This window comes from Chenopodium album, chromosome 27 (genome assembly GCF_948465745.1).
Source record: "Chenopodium album chromosome 27, dcCheAlbu1.1, whole genome shotgun sequence".
Classification (NCBI taxonomy): Eukaryota; Viridiplantae; Streptophyta; class Magnoliopsida; order Caryophyllales; family Amaranthaceae; genus Chenopodium; species Chenopodium album.
The window spans coordinates 33,356,427-33,382,274 of NC_137860.1; the positions used below are offsets into that span (position 1 = coordinate 33,356,427).

At 35.6% G+C, this 25,848-nt stretch overlaps 3 protein-coding genes across 5 annotated transcripts; 2 read left to right on the plus strand and 1 right to left on the minus strand.

Annotated features, from left to right (window-relative positions):
- The first annotated feature begins 1,194 nt into the window (after positions 1-1,194).
- Positions 1,195-7,425, plus strand: LOC145620278 (chaperone protein dnaJ A7A, chloroplastic-like). Its single transcript, XM_081674923.1, has 8 exons — positions 1,195-1,385; positions 2,956-3,077; positions 3,512-3,656; positions 3,771-3,828; positions 4,261-4,303; positions 5,443-5,491; positions 5,607-5,684; positions 5,984-7,425. Exons 2-8 carry the CDS (start codon positions 2,968-2,970, stop codon positions 6,806-6,808), a joined length of 1,308 nt encoding a protein of 435 aa, XP_081531049.1. The 5' UTR covers positions 1,195-1,385; positions 2,956-2,967; the 3' UTR covers positions 6,809-7,425.
- Positions 7,426-8,963: 1,538 nt separating this feature from the next.
- On the plus strand, positions 8,964-13,019 carry LOC145619503 (7-deoxyloganetin glucosyltransferase-like). The gene is made up of 2 exons (XM_081674206.1): positions 8,964-9,627; positions 11,902-13,019. Exons 1-2 carry the CDS (start codon positions 9,114-9,116, stop codon positions 12,846-12,848), a joined length of 1,461 nt encoding a protein of 486 aa, XP_081530332.1. The 5' UTR covers positions 8,964-9,113; the 3' UTR covers positions 12,849-13,019.
- Positions 13,020-13,096: 77 nt separating this feature from the next.
- On the minus strand, positions 13,097-24,610 carry LOC145619502 (uncharacterized). Of its 3 annotated transcripts, XR_014108133.1 has the most exons (9): positions 24,425-24,610; positions 22,482-23,214; positions 19,976-20,220; positions 19,657-19,866; positions 19,379-19,471; positions 19,172-19,273; positions 17,101-17,670; positions 13,942-14,052; positions 13,097-13,341 (listed from the first exon to the last, which is right to left on the minus strand). XR_014108133.1 is itself a non-coding variant. In XM_081674204.1 (8 exons), exons 2-8 carry the CDS (start codon positions 23,188-23,190, stop codon positions 13,993-13,995), a joined length of 1,989 nt encoding a protein of 662 aa, XP_081530330.1. In that variant the 5' UTR covers positions 23,191-23,214; positions 24,425-24,610; the 3' UTR covers positions 13,729-13,992. The 3 variants fall into 3 exon arrangements, 2 of the variants coding, with proteins under 2 accessions (XP_081530330.1, XP_081530331.1); XM_081674204.1 differs by lacking the exon at positions 13,097-13,341 and having other exon boundaries at positions 13,729-14,052; XM_081674205.1 differs by lacking the exon at positions 13,097-13,341 and having other exon boundaries at positions 13,729-14,052; positions 22,482-23,217.
- Between the last annotated feature and the right edge of the window lie 1,238 nt (positions 24,611-25,848).

The window sequence follows — 25,848 nt, forward strand, 5'->3', positions numbered from 1 at the left end:
AACTTTATGTGTTGTTTGGTCACAGACTTAAACTACATATGTATTACAATTTGTTACATTATCGTTGGCTGATTCTCTTCGCTTAAACTTGTATGAACTGAGTTAATTAAACTTTTTTTTAAAAAAAACACTAATAAACTTAGGCCCTGTTCTCTTCGCCTTACAAAAATAATATTAAGTAAAAATAATTTCAATTTAGTAAAAATAAGTTCAGTTTAGTAAAATTCAGTTTTCTTAAAAAAAAATTATAATTGAAAATCAGTAAAAATAATTTCAGTTCAGCAAAAATAATTTCAGTTCAGTAAAATCAATTTAAGTTTAGTAAAATTAATTTAAGTTTAGCAAATATAATTTTGTTTTAGTAAAATTTCAGTTCAGCAAAAAAAAGGTGAAGAGAACGGGGCCTTAATTGATTATACTTAGGGTCGGTTCACATTTACTGAACTGAGCTGAATTGAACTGAACTGAACTGATTGGAGCTGAACTGAATTGAACTGAACTGATTGAAACTGAACTGAACTGAACTGATTGGAGCTGAGCTGAACTGAACTGATTGATTGGAGCTGAACTGAACTAAAATTAAGTAAATATGAACAGACCCTTAATTAAACTTGTTTTTCACATTAGGTTTACACCTGATTGAATTTTATTAACCTTGAAACATGTTATTTGAAGATAAAGAGGATGTACCCTAAATGTTAAAATATGCCCATTCTAAAACCAGTTGACCACAAAAAAGAAATTTTAAGCTAAGTAAACAAACACATGTACTATTGATTTTGTTTTAATAAATCGATTTTTATAAAATGAGTTTGTACATGACAAATGAGTCGAGTCCACCATCTCCAAGCCCTACTAATTGATGGATCCTTATCACTCCTATAGCACCATAATATCTACGAGTATTTCTCGAATATCAATATGTCAATTACAAAGGGAAGTTAGAAATAAAGTAAATGACAAATGTACAAATAAAATTAAGTTACAATTTTTACTCGTTTAGTTTCAAAGTTTTTATCTTTCTTTTTCCTATAGCAATTTACTCTTTTTTAGAAAGAACGACCCAAAATTTTTTTTGGTGTTTAAATAGCCATAAGGGCGGGGATGATAATCCATCACATAATCGGGAGTATTCAGTATTTTAATACAAACCAAGATTAGTTAGTCTCTAATCTTCAACCTTCCAATCTAAAATATGAAACGCACAGCAAAGGTCCATATTTCTTACCAAGATAGTTTGCCGCAAAAGAGTGACCTTTCTCAAATATCTCGACCTAAATTGGCGCAGGTAGTTCTGCAAAATTGAGACTTAAGAGTGCAGAGTTCAGCAAAATTGTTCAATAATCCTATTTCTCGTAGCTGTCTTTGGTGGAATTTCGCAACCAGTGAGTTCATCTCCCATTTGACTTAATTTCTCCCATTTCTTTGATTGTTCTTCTATTTCAGCTCAATTTCACCTTTGACTATATATTTCTTTAAGCTTTGAATTCAATGATTATTTAGAATCTTACACCACCCCTTTTATTGTTACAAGTGTATTATGGGTTTTGTTTTCATTTGGGACATTTATGTGATGTGGGTCCTTGCTACTTTTAATGGAAATGTTTCATCTTTCAATTGAAATTGAATATATAAGGAAATAGGGTGATTATTTCTGATAATCTTGAGATATTTGTGGCTTATGAAACAAAATGTTTGGTTTTTGAGGCATGTGTTGTGAGTAATGAGCTTGGGATTGAACTTTCAAGTAAAGTGTTGACTTTTCTGGTGAAATGAGCAAGAAAGGAAACTACTTTAACATATCTGAAGAATGTGCAATGACATATGTTTGAGGATTTTAGTTATGTATACTAGGTGGAGTGGTGGACTGTGGATGTGTATACGACCGCCAGGAGGAAGGTATGTTAGCAAATTTAGGGAAATGATGGAAATTGACTTATGTTTTGATGGGATATCATATGTTTATGCACCTATATGAGTTATGCGGCAATGGAAGATGTTCAAAAGACAACGGTTAGGGTTTAAAAGTCGGTTGTGGCATAAATGGGTTTAAGAGGCTAGCAATATTATGCTATAATCAATCATTTTCCACGAGCTCCTTGAATGATGCTGATTTTTTCCCATACGGATTTGTTGAGTTCATTGCTAATCAATTTACTGTACTTTTAGTAGTGATTGTTGCTAGTTTGAGATTTATCCTCAGAGTCCTCAACTTCAGTGAATATTATTTTCTGCAGTGAAAAACTTATAATTAGTCAATACATTACATCTTTCATGCATGAGAAACCTGCATTCTCAATAGAACATATGCAAATGGTCTCATTATGATTGAGCATTTCGATATATTGAAGAAAAATTAGAAAGAGATTGAGTTGTAAAAAAGATATTAGTTACCTTGGCCTGAAAATATTGTAGTGATATTAGTGGCTTAGTACATGTGTGTCTTTTGCTAATGCACTTTTTATTAAAACATTACTTCACAACTACTTCATGTTTAGTGTACCTTAATTTTATTTTTGGATGTTGTTGATCAAACTAGCCAGTGTAGTTGCATACCTGTGTTTTCTCAAACAAAAAGTCTTCCAACCACTCAGAACAAATCTCCATAGTCCATTTCCTACATAATTCTGTACTTAGCTATGCCACTTTTCTCCCGTCTGCATATTTAGCACAAGCAACTTTTGTAGTCTGTAAAAACTATGCGTGAAGCCTACAAGTAATTCACTGTAATTGCACTTGCGACTCTTTCTACCCTGGATGATTTTGCTTAATTTACTTGTAATTCGACAATTTGTATATATATATACATATAAATTTTATGATATCATCAACCTTGTCTTCCTTCCAAGTTTCACGATATTAGTTTGTTTGTGCTTCAAAATGATATCTTATATCTGTGCATTATGATTAATTAAACATATGCTAACTCTGATACAAATTCTTTCTTTTATACAGGTGTTTCAGTGTATGTTCATGGCGACCATGCCATGTGGAACGTTTGTCCCTTATTGTGGCTTGCAGAGTCAAATGCCAGGAACATATAGTACTACAAGCTCTATTTTTTTTTCTTCACATTGGTAAGCACCAAATTTTATTCTAGAAGGTATATGTTTGTTGGCATCTTATTATTGCCGTTCTCTAGTTTGTTTTTGCGCATTAATTTTACTTTTGGTTTTTGTAGTTGTAGTGTATTGACCATAAAAATCATACCTTTGATCATATTTTGGTAAAAATTTACAAATTTGATATTTTGAAAATTTATTTTGAAACAAATCTAACAGGATCCCTCTCAGCTATGCTTTTTCTTACATATAAATAATCAAAGATGGTCAAAGAGGATTATGTGAATGGTGCATAAAGTATATATATGCTACAATTTAATAATCCTGAGATGTAAGTGACAATGGTTGTGGTTAATGTGTAACAGTATATCTTGTACAAACTAATTAACATGTTATTTTTTCTGGACTTTTATTAAACCTTCTGTTAACTTTTGACTGAAAAATGGCAGTTCCACAAGCAAGGGGGTGTTGGCTTCATCTTGCTCAACCATCTTTTCTCCAGATTGTTCTCACACAATTCTAAGCTCAATGCCCCATAATGACTCATATTGTTTCAAGCGATCACATTCCCATCTCATTGTCAAAGCTCAGAGGGTCAGATGTCTTCTGCTATGTAGTTGCTTTATTTCCTTGAGATTATATTACAGCAGTGCACCATTGTTTTCAGTTGGCAGGCGTATTCTGACCATGACTGTATTGAACATGCAGAATTACTACTCTGTCCTTGGTATTGCAGAAGATGCTAAGAAGCCTGAAATAAAAAGTGGTGAGTACATCTGCTAAGTAAGGTAGTTTTTTTGTGTTCTGATACAGCATCAATTAAACCTGTTTATCTTGATGTTAAGGTTGTTCTTATGCCGCCCTTAGAAAAGGCTATAATGCTGCCTTGGTCTCCTTTCGTCTCTTATATCCATCAGATTGGTCTTTGTGTAGGTAGCCTATGCATTACAGTGGAAAGTATTGCATGCCTAGAACATTTTATATTTGCAGCTTGTGGACTTGTGGTGCCTTATCGTGTCTCTCATATGTTTTCCTAGTTTGTTTTTTACCATCAAAATGCTCCATAGTGGTCCTGCAAATTAAGATTTCCTCCGTATGTTTGTGCTTCTAGTTATTGAAGTCTGTTTATCTGAACTTTGTTTTTCTCCCAAGAGTAACTGGTTTAATCATATATGGTTGATAACTCTCATTTATGCAGCTTATAAGAAGCTTGCGCGGACTTATCATCCTGATGTAAACAAGTAAGTTGAAGTTCAGCCTTTATAATGATGCATACTTACATACCATTGTATTAACCCATATGTATCTGTAGCAGGCTCTCTCTGAATAACTTTCGATAATACTCATTTTAGCCAATGCTAGACTTTATCTGCAGACATAAAAGTTCAGGTCTGACTGAGTCATGATGGAAGCTTTGGGCCTAAGTGCTGACCTTCAAAATTCTCAAATAAAGCAATTTTTAAAAGATTATTGATTCCTCAATTTTGTGATATCGATTTGGGCATCTTGGCATAAAAAATTTCCACCCCCTTTTAAAACTTTTAATTCATGTTGGCTCTTATTGAAGTTGTCAAAAAAATTTTAGCTCTTAGGATTATGCAGATTTTATTTCTGTGGTATCGATTTTACTGTTGTAAACCATCTAAATTGCCAATTATCTTTATTCTCAACTGCACTATGTTCAAGGTGATATTGATCATTTTCCCCACCTCTCTTTCAGTTATGGATGTGTGGATTGCAGATCAGCAAGTATATAATTGTGGCATCGTAATCACCTTACCTCTTTGGATTTGTTAGAATGCATCAATGTTTATTGTGCTCTAACTCTGTGACATAGTCATCTGAAAATATAGTTGATCTTGTCTTGGGGTTGTAATTGCATCAGTTAACTTCTGAATAGTTGGGGCTTTAATCAATAATCACTATTTGATGTTTACTGATAATAAACTATCATAGATTACAACATGCTCATTTGGTTTGGATTTCTCCTTAAAGTAACAATGATTCTCTGTGGTTATGTATACTTTTCATGGAAGGCTCTGAGGGGTAGTAAAAAAAAAAATGATTTTTACCATGCAGCAGGGAGGGCAGTTTGTTGACTACTGTAAGTGTGCAGCTTTGAAACATTTGGGTTGTTATATTGAAGAAAGGGTTATCTAGATGTCAATCGATTCAAAAGTTATAAAGGGTAGTGGCATGACATGACTCGCTAGGCATGAGTGTTATCATAGGGTTATCTGTCGAGATGTCTTTTTTTTTTTTGACAGAGATGTCAATCTGTTCATAAGTTTGTTGTTTATGTTGCTCTTTGTTTGGCAATCCCCTTCCTGTGTGTAGTTGGAATAATAATTTTTTTTTTCTCCATCCCTCCATGTTGCAGAGATCCAGGAGCAGAACAAAAATTTAAGGAAATTAGTAATGCCTATGAGGTAAGTTTCCTTTCTATGCGCAGTCCCTGCTCTAGCTGATCTGTCTGATATACCTGTCAGATTTGGGTATGCATTTGGTAACCATTGTCTACTGATAATATTTTCCAAACCACAGATCTTGTCAGATGATGAGAAGCGCTCCATATATGATAGATTTGGAGAGGATGGTCTTAAAGGTGGCCCAAGCATGGGGGTAAGTTTCTGTTTTTACTGATGTCCATACATTATCCATCCTGATAATGCTGGAAAAGGCTGTCCCTACTCTTAACATTCAACCAAAATTGGCTTACTTGGTTTGTACACGGTTTTATGACCTGAAACTGCATACAAAGTATCCTGAAAAACTAACTAAAAGCTGGTGAATTTTGAATAAAAAAATTTAATGGGTAACCAAAATGACCAGAGTCTGAAGCAGACTTGTCTGACCTGCTTCACTTGTCTAGTTGTCTCCTACCAAGGAATTTTAGTTCTCCTTGCATCTCATTTTTTCAGGGCTTCAGCAGCATATTTGATGAATTACTCAACAACTTTGATGGAATGGGTATGGGGGGAAACTTTCGAAACGGATTTTCAGAGGGTGAGGACCTGGCTTACAGTCTTAGGCTGGATTTCAGGGAGGCAGTGTTTGGGATAGATAAGGATATTGAGATAAACAGGCTCGAAGATTGCCCCACCTGTGAAGCCTCGGGTGCCAAGCCCGGTTCGAAGTCTTATGTTTGCAGAACATGCAACGGCCATGGGCAGCTTATCTCATCAATAAGAACACCTTTTGGTATAGTTCAGCAGGCACTCTCCTGCCCTGATTGTGATGGAATGGGCGAGAGTAGTACCCCCTGCAATAAGTGTCGTGGTGAAGGAAGAGTGAAAAAATCCAAGAAAATTAATGTAAAAGTCCCTGCTGGAGTAGATACTGGGAACAAAATAAGGTTTGAATGTGAGGGCAATTCCGGGAAAAAAGGTGGCCCCCCTGGTGATCTGTTTGTTGTATTCGAAGTTCGTGAGGATCCCGTTTTGAGAAGGGATGGAAATAATATTCTCTATACTTGCAAGGTTTCTTACCTTGATGCTATTTTGGGGACAGTAAAAAAAGTTCCTACAGTTGATGGAATGTCCGATCTGAAGATCCCTCCTGGTACCCAACCTAATGTGACATTGATGATGGCAAAAAAGGGAGTTCCTTTTGTAAATAAAAAGAGTAAAAGAGGGGACCAGCTGGTGAAAGTGCAAGTTGAGATTCCAAAAAAGTTGAATGTTGAAGAGAGGAAGCTCATAGAAGAGCTTGTCAACATCGACAAGGCCAAAGTCCCAATCAGCTAAAGATAGGTTCTCTTCTTGGGTCTGCATTCTGGGTTTGTATGGCAAGATATTGGAATCATACGGTACATACATATTTTTTCCTCTGTTGACCTGAAGACAAATTAAGTTATTAAAATTTCTTCAGCTCGCATGTAAATGTGATTTGGATGCTGAGATATGCAGTGATGATAGGGGTTCATTTGGTGTTCATCCATCATCATATCTTGATTCATGAAATTTTGTTGTGAGATGTTAGATATTTGTCTGTATACAGTATGCTTATAAAATGCTGCAGCACTGCGAAATTGGTAGTAGATTTGGGGTGACTTTGATCAGGAGGCATATATTGAGATTCTAAGCCAACTTTCAGAACAGATTTTGAAGACTTAAGATCATCATATGTTTTGAAAGGTCTTCTCTTTGGAGAAAGGGTAAAATGGTAATCCTCTGCACGAAGACTTGAGCTCGTGTAAACTAGTACTAGTACTTTTTTTTTTTCTTCCTGAATTTAATTCGTTGGCTTTTTTTGTTGTATGAATAGAAAAGATCCCTCAGTCGTCTTGAATTACATTAAATTAGAATATATTCTGAGTGAATGGAATCTCATTGATACACATCATACATGCACGGATGCGCCCCCTTTTTTCTTTCTGAAACACCCTTCTACCCTTTGTTGTGCTTCACCCATTAATGCTTAGAGTGGTGCATAAGACAGAAGCTCTGAAGCTTGCTATTGGTATGTAATCCTTCAGCCTGCGTTAGCTGATAAACGATTTCTCAGTTTTCAGACTTTTTGTTATCTGCTGTCAACATTACCCTTGATTGCAGTTCTTGTTAGATACTAAGCGTAAGATTGGTTAACTTTTGATTGCTAGTATTGTTGTTAGATGATCAGTCCTGAATGTAATAGGTGCTGATTTGACGCACTATTTTAATAGCAGGGTTTGGACTGCAATTCTAATAGCATGGACAAGGGAGAACACTACAGGAGTAACAGGACAGTGTATTCACTTGGTGAGGACATGATCTGTTACACAATTCATTCAAGGGACTACTCGTTGGGCAATATCTCTCGGGCAATATGTAACGTTTGAGGTCTTTGTTGATGATCCTGATGTGGTAAGGGATAGCAATGATATTTGATATTCTATACACCTACAAGATTGCAATAACAGATGCAGTAGTGAAAGTTCAACGGTAAGGTAATAGAATGACTGGTCTTAAAGGGTTCTCCACATATTCTACCCAGTACTACACTAAGTAACGTGGAATAAGGAAGTCCCCCAAGGGAATTTGAGATCCCACAAAGACTGGGGAAGAAATTCCTAGTCAAGCCAGTGTCTCGTCTGCTTCTTGAGCATCCTGTAACGCCTATAAGCTTAACATACCATAAGTTCATAAATATCTTGGGACTACTAAAGGGCATTTTGGGATCTAGGAATCGATATATAGAGACATTTTTGTGTTGTTCGTAAATGTAAAATGCTGTCGTTATAAACTTGGATTACCTGCATAGATAAAGGATAATGACTACAGAATCAGCCGGATAAAGAAATTTGGATTTCCTTATCCTTTGGTGCGCAAGATCCAGCTGAGCAACATTAGCTAGCCACAATTTTTTTCTGGTTGTTCAATTAAAGCATCAAGCAAAGGATACCATACATTCAGCTTTCACGATCTAGAAGTTATATACTCCGTACCACATAGTGTGTGTGGACTATCCTAGCTTGTCAATACATGGTACAAAACTGTCAAAATTATTTTACTCCGTATTTGATTGTATATGCCGTCCTATTTTGGCTATATTGAGGGATCTAAAAGCAGAAAATGAACATGTAGCGAAACAAATGATTGAAAACGGAGGGAGTAAATTTTGAAGTATATTCTCCAGTTGGTTTCGGAATAAATTGTACGAGTAATAGAGTACATGTTATCACAACTTGATTTTCATATTATCAACTTTTGTACTCCGTAAGTTTTATTACAAGTTCAAAATTATAGATTTTAATAGTAAAAAATATAGATGAACAAACATATCAGTTAAATTATTGCTAATATTCTGAAATAAATGGAAATAACATTTGAGATATATACTCGTATTTTTTTATAAAACGTGACTCTATTCTAACATAAATTGCTTAATCAATGTATACGGGCCCATCTCACAGTACATTGCACAGTATACTTTCTCAACAAACAACTGCCTTACATAAATACAATCACTCTTATAAAATAGGAACATAAACTTGCACTTGACCAATCACCACATTTTACAACAAAAAGCTATAGTTTTCCCTTCTAAGATAGAAGTGTGAGTGTAACTCTAATGGCAACCAATAAACCTCATGTTGTTTGTGTACCTGTTCCATACCAAGGCCACATAAACCCCATGTTCAAACTAGCGAAACTCCTTCATTCGAGGGGCGTTTACATCACAATGGTGCTTACTGAGTTCAATGTGGCTAGATTAGCTTCTTCCTCCAACACAGACTCACCCTTTCTTGAAGGCTTTAATGATTTCAGCATTGAAGTTATTCCGGATGGCTTGCCACCAGATAATAAGCGCAGCGTATTCAACCTTCATGAGATATGTTATTCCTTTCGAGCTGTTAAAGGGGAGCCAAAGATGGCCATTAGAAGTCTCCTAATGAGGCTTCTTGAATCTCCTGATACTCCTCCTATCACTAGCGTGATTTCGGATTCAATGATGAACTTTGTACATGAAGTTTGCATAGAATTGGGGATCCCTTTGTTGCATTTTTTTACTACTAGTGCTTGTGGTATGCTTGGGTATATGCAATATGACGAACTTGTCAAAAGAGGTGATTTCCCTCTAAAAGGTAATTGTAGAAACTTTCTTCTCTAGATAGAAGTAATATTTACTAGGTGCGAATCTAACTCTAGTCGCATGCTTGCACTACAGATGTATTTGAAATACTATTGTGACAACTAACTTTAGGCGGATATATTATAAAAGTTGCCTTACACATATATTTGATAAAATATAAAGTATAGTTTAATTTAGTCTAGTTAAAGACACAAAGAGTAGTCCTACTTTAGATTGGATGGAAAAAGAAGACTTAGTTTTACTCCTCTTTTTTTTTTTCTTATTAGAATTATTGTCACACTGTGTTTTCCAAAATCTAAAATGTAAGCATCTAACGGACTTAAAGAAGACTGAAGATGAGAGTGAGAGATAGCTCAAGAAATTAGAGCCTTCCGGTTCCAAGAGATCCAAGATTTTTATTTCAAATAATTATAAAAAAATAATTCTCGTACTTTTATAATTGAAAATTTTCAGATATATCCATATAAACATAGATTTTTCCTTAAATTTTTTTTTTTTAAAATATAGACATAGATTTGACAATTATTTCGGAAGGGGACGGGGAACATGATGTGCTCATTTTTGGAGCCGGAATGTTATATACGTAGTAATTTGTTACATTGGGGGGACTTAAAGTACACATTAAAAAGACATTCACGTTACTCCCTCCATTTCATACACTCCTACAGTCCTACGTAGTATATTGTAACACTTTTCTCTTACGTCCGTTTTATAATGATTGCTGCAACACTTCCTTAATTGATATAGAATGCTATTATATTACGAATATTATTTCTCTCACACCATCACTTTCACAAATACTTTGGTAGCTGGGTATGGGTAAATGGGTCGGGTTTGTATGGGTCAGGTTATCTCGGGTTAATGTCAGGACCTATGTGGGTCGGGTTCGGGTTGGGTCATGCTTGAGTCGGGTCAAGTCGGGTCATACATCTTTTCGAGTTCGGGTCGGGTTTAGGTCGGGTCAATAAAAGGTCGGGTTACATTCGGGTTGGGTGAAAAATAAGTCAGGTTAAATTTGGGTTTTTACGGGTTTAAATGAGTTAGGGTCCTGTTCGGGTTCGGTTAAAGTCAATCATTTTCGGGTCATTACCGGGTTTGAGTCGGGTTCGGTTCAAGTCAATAATTTGCGGGTTATAATTAAGTCGGGTCATTCTCGGGTTTGGGTCGGGTTCGGTTCAAGTCAAAACTTAAACAATAAAATAAATAAAATAAATAAAAATAAAATAATAATAATAATAATAATAATAATAATAATAATAATAATAATAAAAATTTGAAAAAAGGACCATTAAAAGGATTTTAAATAGTCATATACTTATATGGAAGTTGAAGATAAATTTAGAAAAAAAAAAAAAAAAGGAAGATACATTTGGCTGAAATCACTACCACCTTACTCACCTCATACTACCTCAAATGCGTTTAAAAAACATTGACAGCTCATATAGCTCCATCTCACTCACCTCTATCATCTCATATCCTCAATCTTCTCATATCCTCAATCTCCTCATATAGCTCAAGCTCATTGCTCATATAGGAAGTTGAAGATAATTAGGCTAATGAAAATCAATCAAAATAAATTGAAAAAAAGCCTGAAACTCAATGGTCAATACGGAGTACTATTTTTATCCCAAAAACTCCTAAATCCTAAAATTCGGGTTAGTAATAGGTCGAGTTTAAATTTGGGTTGGGTCAATAACAAGTTGGGTTGAATTTGGGTCGGGTCAATAATAAGTCGGGTTGATTTCGAATCGGGTTTGTAACAGGTCGGATTTAAATTCAAGTCGGGTTAGGAACGGGTCGGGTTGACCTCGGGTTTTGCCGGGTTAAATCGAGTTTGGGTCATTCTCGGGTTCGAGTCGGGTTCGGTTCAGGTCAATAATTTACGGGTTACATTCTAGTCGGGTCCTCTCTAGGTCGGTTCATGGTCGGATTCGGGTCTCAAATACTCGGGTCAACTCGGGTCTAGGATTGGTTTCAAATCGGGTTCGAGTCACCATTTTTTTCGGGTTCAGACAGGGTCGGTTAGGGTCGGGTTAGGGTCGGTATTTCGGGTCGGATCAGCTTTTGACAGCTCTATATAAGATCTTATTAGATTTGTATTTGCTTCAAATACGTTTTTAAAAAAAAAAAAAAAAATTGTTAAAAACAAATTAAAGATTTTAATAGCCAAAGTTTTAGGTTGACAATCGCAAAACTCAAAAAGTCATAAGGAGGTATTATCGAACGCCTCCAAATCTAATCCTTCTCCTCAATGTATCTTTGGCAGATGAAACTTACCTTACAAATGGGTATCTTGACACATCGATTGACTGGGTTCCGGGACTCATCAAAGAGGCTAGAATGAAGCACCTTCCTACATTTCTTCGAACAACAGATCCAAATGAGATCATCTTCAACTACTTGGCAGAGTCAGCGAGAAATGCAAAAGTTGCCGCAGGCTTAATACTCAATACATTTGACGATTTAGAAGGCGAAGTTTTGAAAGAAATCGGGAAGGTGATAACGAATATTTACACCATTGGCCCTCTCCCAAAGCTCAGCCAACAGGCAAACGACCGAGAGCTACTCCCTCTTAGTGGGAGTTTATGGAAGGAAGACAATAATTGCTTAGAATGGTTGGACAAAAGGAGTCCAAAATCAGTCATTTATGTTAATTTTGGGAGCATAGCTGTTTTAACTCCGGAGCAATTAAAGGAGTTTGCATGGGGATTAGCAAACAGTAAGCACCCTTTCTTATGGATTATTCGATCTGACCTTGTTACAGGAGAATCGAACATCATAACTGAAGACTGTTACAGGGAGGAGATCAAAGATAGAGGGCTGATATCGAGCTGGTGCCTGCAAGAGAAGGTGCTTCAACATCCTTCTATTGCTGTGTTTTTGACTCATTGTGGGTGGAATTCTACCTTGGAGAGCTTAGGCGAAGGGGTGCCCATGATATGCTGGCCGTTTATCGGGGAGCAACAAATGAATAGCCTATATGCAGGGCAGGGATGGAGGGTTGGGGTGGAGATGGAGGAAGGTAGTGTTCAGAGAAAAGGAGTTGAAGGACTAGTGAGAGAGATGATGAACGGCGAGAAAGGGAAGGAATTGAAGGGAAAAGCCATGGAATGGAAGAAGAAAGCGGAGGAGGCTACAAGACCTGGTGGTTCATCTTACAATAATTTTGATAAGTTAGTGAAAAACCTTGCCGGAAAAGAAAATCATTGTTAGCTTACTTAAAACCCAAGAAAGCCATTAATGATCCCCTAAAGAACTAAAGAGGTTTCTTGATTCTCTTGTGGCCCTCCCATCACTAATAAATAGTAGGTGCCATCATTACAAAGAATTGTAATTGCATTATTTTTTTTTATTTTTTTTTTCACTCAGTTGTTAATGTATTATTTCAACTATCTTCACTTTTCAATAAATGAAAATTATAATAAGTTGACATTATGAAAGTATACATTGTAACGAATCTAACAAGATCACACATAAAAATATATTTTTCCTAAAATATAAAATCATCAAAACTAGTATTAGTTATGTGAGTAAGATAATAAGATTAATAACATCAGTCAAAGTGATACACGTAAAAAATTTTAAAATTAAAAAATAAAAAGAAAAAGGACATTTTAATAGGATTATTGTATACCTCGTCTCTATGTTTTGGAAAGCATTGTTGTGTTTGAGAGGGAGAGTAATTTCTTCCTAAGAGCTCGTGGAACTGAAAATGGAAAGCAGAGTAGGTTACAAGGCCTGGAAGTTTCATCTTAATAAATTTCAGAAGTTAGTGAGAGGCCTAATGGAAAAGAACCATTATCAGTCTACTTAAAATTTACCAAAATATTTTCCTCTTAGTAGCTTCCCCCCTTGTTTAGCATTCATTCTATGAGTTCCAAAATAAAGCTTCTAAAATGACTACTTATTCAACTACCTACATTAGTCACAACTCACAAGATTCAGCTTCCTGAAAACTTCACCATAATCTAACTCCATACTACTATAAACTGCACAAAATTCGGCAGCTGAAGGAAAGGCAAATTGTTGGTGTGGGGGTGGGAAGAAGGGTGGGGCAGGGGGGCAAAAATTCATGATATACAACACAATAGCATTCCTGCTGAAGAGTTACTTCTGAAATTGAAGTCTTAAGGAATATATCACTAATAAATTACAACACTTTTTTGGGTTTTGTTTAAGACAATGACAGACAGGAAAGAATAAACAGAATAGTTAAACAGTATGAACGTATGACCGCCCTAGCACAATAAGGAAATACACATCAATTAATGTCACAATAAGGAGATACAAGGTAGAAGCAACATACTTGTATATGAAAGTCCTATGCCTAGAGCAGCAGATGTCTACCTCACTGATCTCAGTCCCACTCTATACTGTCAGAGTCACTGTCAGTATCTTCAGATGAAGCTTCCGAAACCTTCAAAACAGATTGAGAAACATTGACTCAGTCCACTATTTGATTACCATAGTATATCAGTTTCTTATTTTCATAGCGGAGATTAAAGATGGCTCCACATGTGAGAAAATAGGTACTATAAAACTTTAGAAAAACAAACATATAAACAACAAGGGAGAATGACCCTATTATATCCCATTAAAACAAATCAAATCAGTGACATATGATGTTAACATGCACAGTATAATATTAGAGAATAGAATACATATAACCACTCAAAGCACACAAAATATCTAAATTTTGAGGTGTCTACAAAAATCAGTGAACTAAATGTCTGTATTGAGCTACCAAATATTATTTTATAAAAAAAATACAAACAGCTACACAGGGCATCCTAAATCTTTACAAGCACAAAAACAAGACTTGCATATTTGTCATGCTTCATTAGATTCACTTTGAAAACATCCGCCACCACCCAAAACAGCAGAATGCAAAATAAAAAAGAAACACATATTTCATAGCCCACAGATTGTCTGGACAAGAAAACTCATTTCAAAATTCAAAGTAATATCATAATTCTTTCAAACAGGAAGCATGAAAGGCTCGCAAACTGTCAACTAAAAACACCTTATCACACATTACACCATTGTTATGCCCACTAGAAAACAGCTGCCACATTGGTTGAAATTGATGAGGTAATTGTTTATGTGAAGACTACATATATAATAGATATCTTCAAATATGTAGAAGTAAAACACGCATGAAAGAGTTAATTATGACTGAACTGGTATTAAGGAAATTCCATCGACACTGGGATATAAGGAGGAATGAAAATAAACTATAGGCATAAATAACACCCACTTTTAACTAATATTTAGGCCTGGAGGGACACCTAGTCCTAGGGATGGTATATTGGTATGCGGGTATGAATAATTGATTAGGTGGATTCCACACACCCTAGTTGGGGCAAGTGTAGCTGTATAGGTATGAGAGTGTGAATGGTTGGTAGTGTTGGCGTGCATGTTAAAAGTAATACACTTGTAGCTGCCATGGGTAGTAGGTGGTGGAGTTTAAATCTTGCCTGCCCAACATCCACCTGCCCTACCCATACATTTAAAACAATTATATTATCAATTTTAATGTTAGATAAATACTTCTTTTTAGTTTAATTTTTTGAATTGCAATTTTATCCAGGACAAAACCAGAAACCTCACAGCCTTAATTTCATGTAGTGGATGGATAATAAATGAATATCCACTATTTGTGTGTGTGTGTGGGGGGGGGGGTTTGGGGGCTATGTTACTTGGACTCGGATGAAGTGTCCAATTAGACACGGGTGTCCAAGTATCGGACTCGCCCATTTTCTCGAAAAAAACTGCGTTTTTAGTTAAAAATGAAGTGTCCAAGTGTCGGTGTCTGACACGAGTCGTGTCGACACGGACACGTGAGGTAAATGAAAGAGTCCGAGTAACATAGGGTTGGGGTAGATTAAATAGGTAGTGGATATCCAATTAAGCAGTGGAGTGGGTAAGGATGATGAATCTGTACCTATAATGGGTGGTGGGTATGGTGGGTGATAAATCTGTACTGATCATGGGTGGTGGGTACGGGGAAGGGGGTATTCGCATCCAACCGCCTGATTACCATCCCAAGTTCCCTACCTAATAATTACCAAGGATACCAAAATGAGTCAACAAGTATATTAGCCCACTCAAGTTAGGATGGTCAGAAGATGGATCATAAATTACTGTGACCATCATTATCTACTCCAAAAAAAAAAAAAAAAAATGACAATATTGTTGTAAGGATCAACAGGGACATTTCAAGGTATAAAAAAATGTCAGCATACTTCCTAGTTCCTACTTGTGAACATAATCCTTGTAGCTCACTTCAGGAGAATACCATTGATTAAATTTTAGTAGTGTAGTTTCAAAGGGGTCTTATTCCAAACTCCTTAGGTAAATTACAGGTTTTTACAGCATAAAAAAGGAGAGTATAGGACTAATAGAATAATTTACTGCATAAAGTGAACATTTCAATACAAGTAAGCTTTAAGTCCATGCAAACCAAAGGCACATGGAACATGTATCAACTTAAGTCCTAATGTTGTAGATAGTCAAGAAAAAGATGAGAATTCGTGCAAAATCCATTATAAACCTGGGTGTCCCTAGAGCTAGATACACTCAATGCTTTTTTTTTTTTTTTTTAATAGAACAGAAAATAGACTAATGAAGACAATCAGAAATTTTAAGCCTCCAGCTCTCTCTATATAATCCATTCAGCTCATCTGCATTCTGAACAGCTTAGGAAAACCGGCAGCTACCTAACCATCTCTCTTTGATTTCCCTTGCTCTCTATCATTTCATTTTGTCTTTATAAATTTAGATTGAGAAATATCAACAAACATTTACATAGACTCTAAAACCTAATTCAGGAGTAACCAAGGAAGATGATAGTGCAGTTCCAAGGACATGTAAGAATCCCAAAGTAAAAAGAATCTCAAAATAACTAGATCAGAAACAAGTCAAGCAATCTCTATAAATGTTCTAATTGGTTAGGGGTAAGCTACACATGTTTGAGAACATCTTACAATCCTGTCCAAAACAGTATTCAATTGGGCTTTAAAGCATAAGCCAAAGAGGTGTCTAATTTCTCTTAGGCCCTGTCCAAAATAGGATTTGATTGGGTTTTAAGCATATGCCAAAGAGAGGCCTGATTCCTCATCAATGAAGCACTCTTCCCTTCTCAACCATGCCTGCTAGGATTTTACCTCCCAGAATCCCAAGTCCAAGCTCCATTCATTCACACTAGGTTCTATTAGCAGTTGAAGAAATTTGCAACTGAAAGTAACAAAATAAACATTTTGGTTGATGCAACTTTACCAACTTTCATTAACACAATGACTTCTAAAGATATGGGTTTCCCTTTAAATAAGAACTCATAGTCTATAAAATCTACCCAGAACAAAAGTTTAGGAAATACATAAGAAAGAGACAGAGTACCTGATTTGGTTATATGCAATTAATCAAAGTAGAACATGGAGATAAAATAAAGCTTATAGCTATATACCTGTGCATTCATGGTATTGGGGCCTTGACGAAAAACCCTTCTGCGTTTAGGATCATTTTGTGGATTGTTCAGCATCACTCCAAACTTGGTCAGCAAAGAAGTTACTTGTTGAAGTTGAAATTGCAATCCTTCCATCTGCTTGGACTGCATTTGCAACTGCTGGGATTGCATTTTCAATTGCTGAGATTGCATCTGAATTCGGGCTTGCATAACTTCATTGGTCTCATTCATAGCTTCCATCGCAAAGTTCAACCTCTCTACTTCTTTTGAAGTATCTAATGTAGAGTAATTATTTCTCTTTGGCTCTGCTCCAATACCAAATAGCTTATTTCGGGAGCCACTCCCCACTTCTGTGGAAGTACCCGATGCCAAATATCCTCTTTTTCTCAACTCTCCACCAACCCCAAACAATTTATTCCTATTGACTCCGAACCCATATCCAATAGGTCGCTGACATCTCTCGTCGTCATCGGAGTACATGAGCTCATTAAAAACTTGATTCTCAATGGCAATGCGTTCTGTAGGAGAAGAGGTGGAACCGCGTTGAGCAACCAGGGCTGCAGCAGCATCCTATTAAAACAGTAAAAAAAATCAAATAAAAGCTTGTTCATTTAAGCTCATGAGTTGGAGTAGCAATCCCAGAATCGGTATTCACTCTTCACTTCAAAAAAAAAAAAAAAAAAAAAAACACACACACAAAAAAAAAAACACACAAAAAAACAAAACAAAAAAACAACAACAAAATTATAAATAAAGAAAAGAAAGCTCTTTACTAGGTTGTACATAAACTGGTTAAACCTCTATGTTGTGAGCCTAGTTACAATCATGATAATCTAAGAAATATATTAAAGTGTTCCTAAGAGAGTTTATGTGCCACGTGGCACCCTCCTCTTAGGCAAAGGCTTCAAATTCATGTCTAACCCTTCAATTTAACAAGTAAACATTGTTGTTGATAGGAATTGAACATGTGACCATTCAAATGTAAAGCAAGATTCTAACCATCATTCCAATATGACATCATTGATTAATATTTCATTATAAAAGGTAATAAAGTCTTACAAATGTATATCTTTAAAAGTGTTAGACAAGTAGTTATCTCTCCAACACCTTTAAGTTGGAATACAAAGTACTTTGCAACAAGCAATATTATACCTCAATTCATTACAAAAATCATAATAATATAAACTATTTTTAAATCCAAAACTTTAAAGAGATTTTCCTTCATATATCAAGCAATTATTTGTCACATTATGATGTCAAACTTTCATTATTAGACAAGAAATCACAAAACAAAAAACAAAACAAAAAAAAAAAAAAACCAGTGCATCGCCTGAGAAACTCGCTAGTTAATATGATTACAGCCCTAGCTTAAATTATGCCAGTTTAGTCATTGGTTCCAGAAAACAATTTCCAGCCATTGACTTCATCAAGACATCCTGATGAGCAAACTCAAATACTCCAACATCATATCATGATAAAAATACTCAGGTCATAAATATGAGACTAAGACTGCTATGAGCCTACGAGGATGTGAAGAGCCCAAAACGTCAAAAAAAAAAAAAAAAATGTAGGCATCAGCATTTCATGTTTGATGTTGATGATTAATTCCACCCAAATCACTCACACCTGAATCAACTTCCTTGCACCTCTACAGGATAATTTCTATGCAATTTGGCCAGCAGCCACCTTGAATTTACCCTCCCAACTCCCAACATAGTGCAATATGAGCTAAATTAACAGAATTGACACTTATCAGTTATCACGACTCACAAACAGAGAGTCACTGTAGAAAACTTGCAGCAGAACCAAACTTATGATATGGATAATGGTAAACAAAAAGAAAGCATGAGAAAAAGATAAAAACTATAGCTACCCAATCAATGTTAATGACAAGCCTGGTTCCCCTGACTACATTTTCTAATGTCAGTTGGCAGCTCCTCTTCACACTGACCACACTCCACATTCTCCCACCCCCCCCCCCCAACACCCCCAACAGCTGACAGCTCCAGTACACCTAAGAAAATAACTTTCATGTTCAGATCTGCACTATAAATCATTAGCAGATTCATACCAAGAATTCTTTGGAAGAGTCCTCAACATAAGTTCCATCTTTTCTCAGATGAGTTTGAGCGAACCATTCCAACGCTCCTGGCTCTCTTCCGTGTGTCTTCTCCTATGCACCAATAAGGCAGTAAGTTAAAAACGAGAATAACTAAACAATTATAATATGTTGCTTCCTTATACATGTTTCAGATAATATATACTTCGTATAACTTACAAATTCATCTCTCATCCGAGCAAAGCTTTTGCCACCTGTAGTGTGAAGATGGGATTGAAGAGCCCGTGCTTCCTTTCCCTTGGCAGATAGGAACTGTGAAAAAGAAACTAGTAATAATCCATATGCATAATATAGACCTTAACACATACTTTATAGGTACCATAACCAACTGGATACCAAAATTCAGCTCCCACTCAACAATAACTGAGATAAAATGAATACACGCTTAGCAAGAAAAAAAAAAAACAAAGGTGAGGACAAAGAATAATAAGTAGTACCTGACATTTCTCTGAAAACCAGTATTGCACAAGTTTAAACCACTGGGTAGAATCCACTCCTTTTGGCACAATGCTGGACACTTGTTCTTGTGTTCTGTCAGGTTTTTTAAATTGCACCTTAAGCTCATGTCTATAAGCCCTCCATTTCTTTCCCACATGTTTAAGAATGCTTTTGTCAATTTCGTCTCGGTCAGGAAGCACGAACTTTTCCTAAAACCACAACTCAATCAAAGGCAATACAGTGAGATAATAAAATTAATATGGATGCTTTACAGAAGAACAGAAAGATAAGAGTAATATTCTAATATGACAAGCCTACCCGAATCAAGTTTATAATGTTGGCTTTACAATCTTTATGCACCTTATGCCAGTTCACTTCACCAATAGGACATAGCTCACCATTCCTTGCTACATCCCCAAGGAACTTGACAAGCACATGACCCCCCTTCCTCACTGGTTGGTCTAATGCATTAACAGGGACCACAAACCTCACACCAGGTTGAAGAGACCATACATGCCGAGGAAGAATTCTTCCTCCCTTCTTTCCACGCCTCCCTTCCAGATCTGTTTAGAAATAGATTAATCTGAGTTATAACTCAGCAAAATAAAAAATATAAAATATATAATAATAAAAAAAAAAAGGCAAAAAACTCTTCTAGAATACATCAAGCTTACAAACAGCAATATCCTGTAATTAAATCCACATAGAATCACATAACCAAACACATGTAACAAAATTAGAATACAACATACAAACTCCAGTTGTCCAGCTAGAACAATAGTGAGTTAGGTTTCCTGTCATGGGGTTTTTTTTTTGTTGTACTAGTTATTCAAGATCTAATAATAATCAAATCAGGGAGTATAGTAGACTGGAAATTTGGGCAGGCAATTTAAGGAAGAAGAAGATGGGCATTTGCATTAAATGCTTGGTATTGCAGAAGATTGGGAAAAAAAGTTCTTAAGAGGCTTGTTCTCTGCCAAAGTGTAAAATAAAGCTTAAAAAAGCACTCAGTAATACTCACCATGCTCATTCTCACTAGTTTCCTCTATACATAGAATTTCTCAGTTCAACTCATTGGCTTCTTTCCTTTTCAAGCAAATTCTAGCAGCCATTTATGCATTGCCCACACTACTCCTACCCATTAGTCTAGTCTATTAAATGTGATTGGTTAAGGTCCCGATAAGCGAATGCTTCATTGTCTCCTTTCATAGATGTGGAATTATTATATTTCTTGTCCAAAGGTATAGACTAGTGAATTTCTACACCAAAAAAAGACTGTTTGCAAGCATAAATTTACATAATCAGAAAATATGATTGACAATGCTCAAAAAATCACACAGACGTGCTGTGATGAACTCAGGTGGCCCAAGCCAACCAGCACCACCAATCCAAACATATACAAGGAGGCATAAGCTGCAGCAACACAGAGGCCACCAGGGAGTGCAAACCATTGTAGGGAAGTGAAGACAAGAGTCATTAATGTTCCACGACGTGAAGCAACAACAAGAGGCAACAACAAGAAACCTGAAGTTATAATGGCTTGATCCTTTTGTCAGTAAAAGACAAATAGCAATTAAGAGAGAATCACTTTTTGTAGTAAGCTTGTAATATACTTCCTCCTTTTTTTATTTGATGCATCACTTTTGTAATTGCGGACTCCTAGGCAATTTTTGGAGTGGAGAGAAAATATAGAGGGCCCATTTAATAGGAGAGAGATAGAGAGAATTTATTAACTAAATTGGAAAGTGATGCATCTAAATTGGAACTTCCATTTATAGAAAGTGATGCATCCTATAAAAAACGGAGGACGTATAAGAAAGAGGGGGAAAAGGGAATGTTATTCTTTTTGATGAGTCTAGACCTTTTAGACCTTGGTAGCCTCAAGTTACCCTTTTGAGAGTAATAGCCTCAAGCTATTGACTTATCTTGTAAGCTTTTATCTTTCAATCAATCAAACAATCATCAAGCCTTCAATCTAATTGCTGTCCATTTAGTTACAAATATAGAAGCAGAAAATCAGTCCATTACGAGTGCAAATTCAAAAATTAAGCAATAATATCAAACATATGACATCTTAGGGATTAGTACTATAACCTTAACTAATTAATAAAGGATTGTTGATCCAAAACTTTTATGCTGTAGGAAGATTAAAAATGTTGTAGCTTGTAAGGCAGTTTTTTGTGAAAGTTTTCTTCTAATCATATCCACCAAAAGAAAGTAAAAAATAATCAACTATAACAATAATAGAACAGTACACTGACTGTGATACAAAATGAGAGCCAAGCATATAAATGTCAAGCTCCAAGATGACACTACATTTATTCAAGTAGAGAATAACAGTGTAAGGGCGACAGGTATTTGAAAAGATTAAATCTTGGAAACCTAATAGAATTATGTTTAAAGAGTCAAACAGGGAAGACATGCAAGACCATTCATTGGGCAGAGGAAGTAATAGTTTATGGGAACTAGATACAGCCTAAAAAAATTTGTAAAAGAAGAGGGCAAACCTACTAGGAAGGAGTAATATAACATAGTCAGACGACATGTTTTCTGCCTTATAAGCTCTAAGCCTCTAATAAACAAACATAAACATCACCCAAACACATTAGTAGAGTATTATCACTGACCAACCACATACTGAATCTATTATACAAAGTAATAAACTAAGGAACAAAGAAAACATATAGGCACAGTGAAAATCTTAGCAACTAAACTTTAGGGAGAACAAAACCAAAAAGAGAAAGCTTGCAAATTAAACTATCGACACGAATACTCTACAAAAGTGCCAATCATCTATTAAAAAGTTCAGGCAACAAAGTATTACCCCTCATCTCCACCTCCTCCATGTCATCAAATTCTATATCATCACTCCATTTAGCTGGTTTTGGGCGCCTCCCTTGTGACAACCCTTGCTGAAACGGCTCGTCATCATCTTCCTGGACCCAAAATGACTGCCTCTTTGAGGCTCTGAGTTGGCTAGGAGAATCGGCAGGAAGCGGTTGACTTGGTGTAGGTGTATGGAACTGTCTTTCAGCTACACTTCTCTTGCTAGGCCTGACATCATCTGTAGTAGTAGCTTGTCTGGGCTCAGTCATTGAAGGATCATCTATCCATGTGTTGCAGCTTGAGCTAAGCTGGGTCTCGAGAGCTTGAGCTCCTCTTGGAGCATCACCATGGTTTGGCTGAGCACCATTATCTTTAGAGCGTATGGATCGCCTACGTCCAGCTCTAAAACGGGAAGATGGATCAGTGGAACATGGTTGGCTTGGCGAAGGTGCAAGGGGCTCTCTTGCTGATGTTTTTCGCAAGTTGGCTCTAACATCATCTTCCTGGGTATATGTAGCTTGGGATGGCTGGTTCATTGCAGCTTGGTCTGTGCTCTGGTTGCAACTGCGTAGGGTCTCCTCATCTTGCGCTTCTGCGGCAGCAACATCCTGGACTACCTGTGCAACAACATCTTCCACTGATCGAATCTTTGTGTCTTTGACTTTAGGGGTAGCCGCAATTCTTGTTCTTTTACTTCGATAACTCATTATATTATCAAGCACATTACGCTTCTGCTGAAACAACCATAGTCAAATTGTTAATGCAGCTATAAGAATGCAGATTGCATGATATCTCAGGTAGCGCCAATCATCATTGTATTGTTAGTGATACTAACAATTGCTGATGCATTAGTACTAATATGTTGTCCGTACTCAAAGTACAATCACAAACTGTTGTAAAAAGCAAAAACCTCAAACCCCTGCAGCTGCTACAATTGCTACTATTACTATAGATAACCAGACATATTAGCAGTATTTCACAACTTTCCCAATTCACATGATAATTGCCAACACGAACATCCAGCTAAGCCTACTTACCCAAGTATTGCATTCTGTTAACAGGGAAAAAAATAAAAAATAGGTAGACGATTCTTAAGCCTCATTATAAAACCACTAAATGATACTAAGAGTCTATGATAGTAGCTCCAAGAAGCAACGCTAACACGCACTACCTCATTCGGATTTAATTGTCACCTTACTAGTCTAACTTACACTATCATAACATTTATTTGCAAACTAAGGAAGCATACTTGTTTCCTTTTCATGTTCATCACATATTCTGCTGATATAATATGTAAAACATCTTGCTCAGCCATAAATTTCATTCCCATTGCATAATAAAACTAATATATATTGCAGCCTATATAACCTTCCAGGCTTCCAGATTTCAACAAATTTTCCGAGTTCAAAGCTAATCGCCCCACTTTTGGGATTAAGGCTTTGATTGATTGAAAGCTAATCGCATAAAGTGCTACAAAATACTAGCAATACACAAAATATCCCCCTCGTAATCTAGAACATCCACTTGATAATCACCGTATGGTCTGTAATCTGTATTACTCACAATGCCATATTTCACTCAAAATTTGCAAGCGCTAATTCGACTCCAACTTCACTAGTCACTATAAACCCTAATCATTAACAACCTACAAATGCACCCACATTTCAACAATTTTAACAACAATTAAGCTCATAAAAATCATGTTTTTACTTTCAAAACCACCCAACTCCTTCAATTTAATATACAGAAACGGGTCTATAATTAACTAGTATCATCTCTTGATGTAATCACAAAAGTTTCTAATCCCTTTAACGAACACGCTTACCTTAATACCTACTTTTAACCTAATTATAAAACAAAATCCATAAAAATACACCAAAAAATTCAGCAGGAAACAAAAACAAAACCCTAGAATTTGAAAATTAGAGAGAAGAAAATTACCAATTAGAGGAAATCTGAAGCTAGCGATTCGACGATTCGGCGATTGAAGGGGAAATTTGCAGAATTTCAATCTCCTACTGTGAAAAATTGACTTAATTTTTAGTGAATTTGTTAAAAGTGATAGTGGGGAGAAAAGTGTCGCTGTTGAACTGCAAAGTGACGAAAACCGTTTAGCTTAATCGTATTTCGTCGTTTTTATTCTTTTAGCGGGTAACATAATTTTGGGTGTTATGAAAATTTTTGAATTATTGCGGTTATTTTTGGATTATCTTATCTAATGATATGGTTATGACTATTTTTTTTTTTTTTTGAAAGAATGATATGGTTATGACTTATGAGTTACGAGTATATGATCATGAAATTTTGATTGTTGGGAATTTTTTTTTGTTTCTGTAATTTTAAAATGGGTACTGATATTTGGGATCTGTTATCGATTCTGCTCTAATCAGTTCATTTCAGCTCTTAATTTGCTACTCTCATACTTTTTACGTTTTTAAATACTTGCTCTATTTTTCCATGGGCGGAGTTTTAAGAGAAAGGAATAAAATATGGAGGTAGTGCGGTAGGTGGAAGAATAAAAATTTGTATAAAGTAAAAGTAGTGAAGAAAATTGGAAGAGTGAGAACATGAAATTAATAGAAATATGATTTATGTTGGGTCCACTAGGTGTGAGAAATTAACTAAATATTGTAAAAGCTTTTCAAATAAAGAAATGGAACAATTATTTAAAAATTGCCGAAAAAAGAAAGTGGAACAAGTATTTTAAAAACGGAGGGAGTAAACAATTCATTTCAATTCAGCTTCAATCAGTCCAGCTAAGCACAATTCAGTAAATCAGAACATGCCCTTATAATCAGTATTAAGAATTGTTTATATTTCATGTAAATACTATATAAAAATACGGTGTATTTCAAGTTTTTTTGATGTGTGAATGTGTCAAAGAATTTCTTTTAAAAAAATTTATAAAAAAAATAAATAAAATAAAAATTACTTGTATCAAAATAGTAAATTGTAAGTATTTTGATTACATATAATCCCTAGTTTCAAAATCAACATAACACATAGCATAAACATAGTTGTGATATTCATGCACTTGTGAGATTAAGGATGGAAAAAACTGATATTCATAATTAGCTACAATTATTCACATCTAGTCACAAAGTTGAGCTAATTCCTTAATTGTAATCTCTTAATAAAAACTTATTAATTGTTAGAATTCCATTTATTTGTGATTCAATGATTGTATCTCCTTAATAAAAATTCATTAATTGATAGCAATTATTTGAATAGTTAGTACCAAATTTTACCATGCCAAATGTGACTACTTTGTTAAATGTTTAATTTCCATTTCAATTGTAAATATAAAAGTCATTTATTCATCTTTCCTTCTAAGCCAGTTGAAATTTTGAATTGTTGGGAGGACA

Coding starts and splice junctions, on each gene's coding strand:
- LOC145619503 (XM_081674206.1), top strand. CDS start 9,114: ATGGCAACCAATAAACCTCATGTTGTTTGTGTACCTGTTCCATACCAA. Junction 9,628..11,901: donor AGGTGATTTCCCTCTAAAAG/GTAATTGTAGAA, acceptor TATCTTTGGCAG/ATGAAACTTACCTTACAAAT.
- LOC145619502 (XM_081674204.1), bottom strand. CDS start 23,190: ATGAGTTATCGAAGTAAAAGAACAAGAATTGCGGCTACCCCTAAAGTC. Junction 19,867..19,975: donor ACATTATAAACTTGATTCGG/GTAGGCTTGTCA, acceptor TTGTGGTTTTAG/GAAAAGTTCGTGCTTCCTGA. Junction 19,274..19,378: donor CTCGGATGAGAGATGAATTT/GTAAGTTATACG, acceptor ATTGGTGCATAG/GAGAAGACACACGGAAGAGA.
- LOC145620278 (XM_081674923.1), top strand. CDS start 2,968: ATGTTCATGGCGACCATGCCATGTGGAACGTTTGTCCCTTATTGTGGC. Junction 3,657..3,770: donor TCATTGTCAAAGCTCAGAGG/GTCAGATGTCTT, acceptor TTGAACATGCAG/AATTACTACTCTGTCCTTGG. Junction 4,304..5,442: donor TATCATCCTGATGTAAACAA/GTAAGTTGAAGT, acceptor TCCATGTTGCAG/AGATCCAGGAGCAGAACAAA.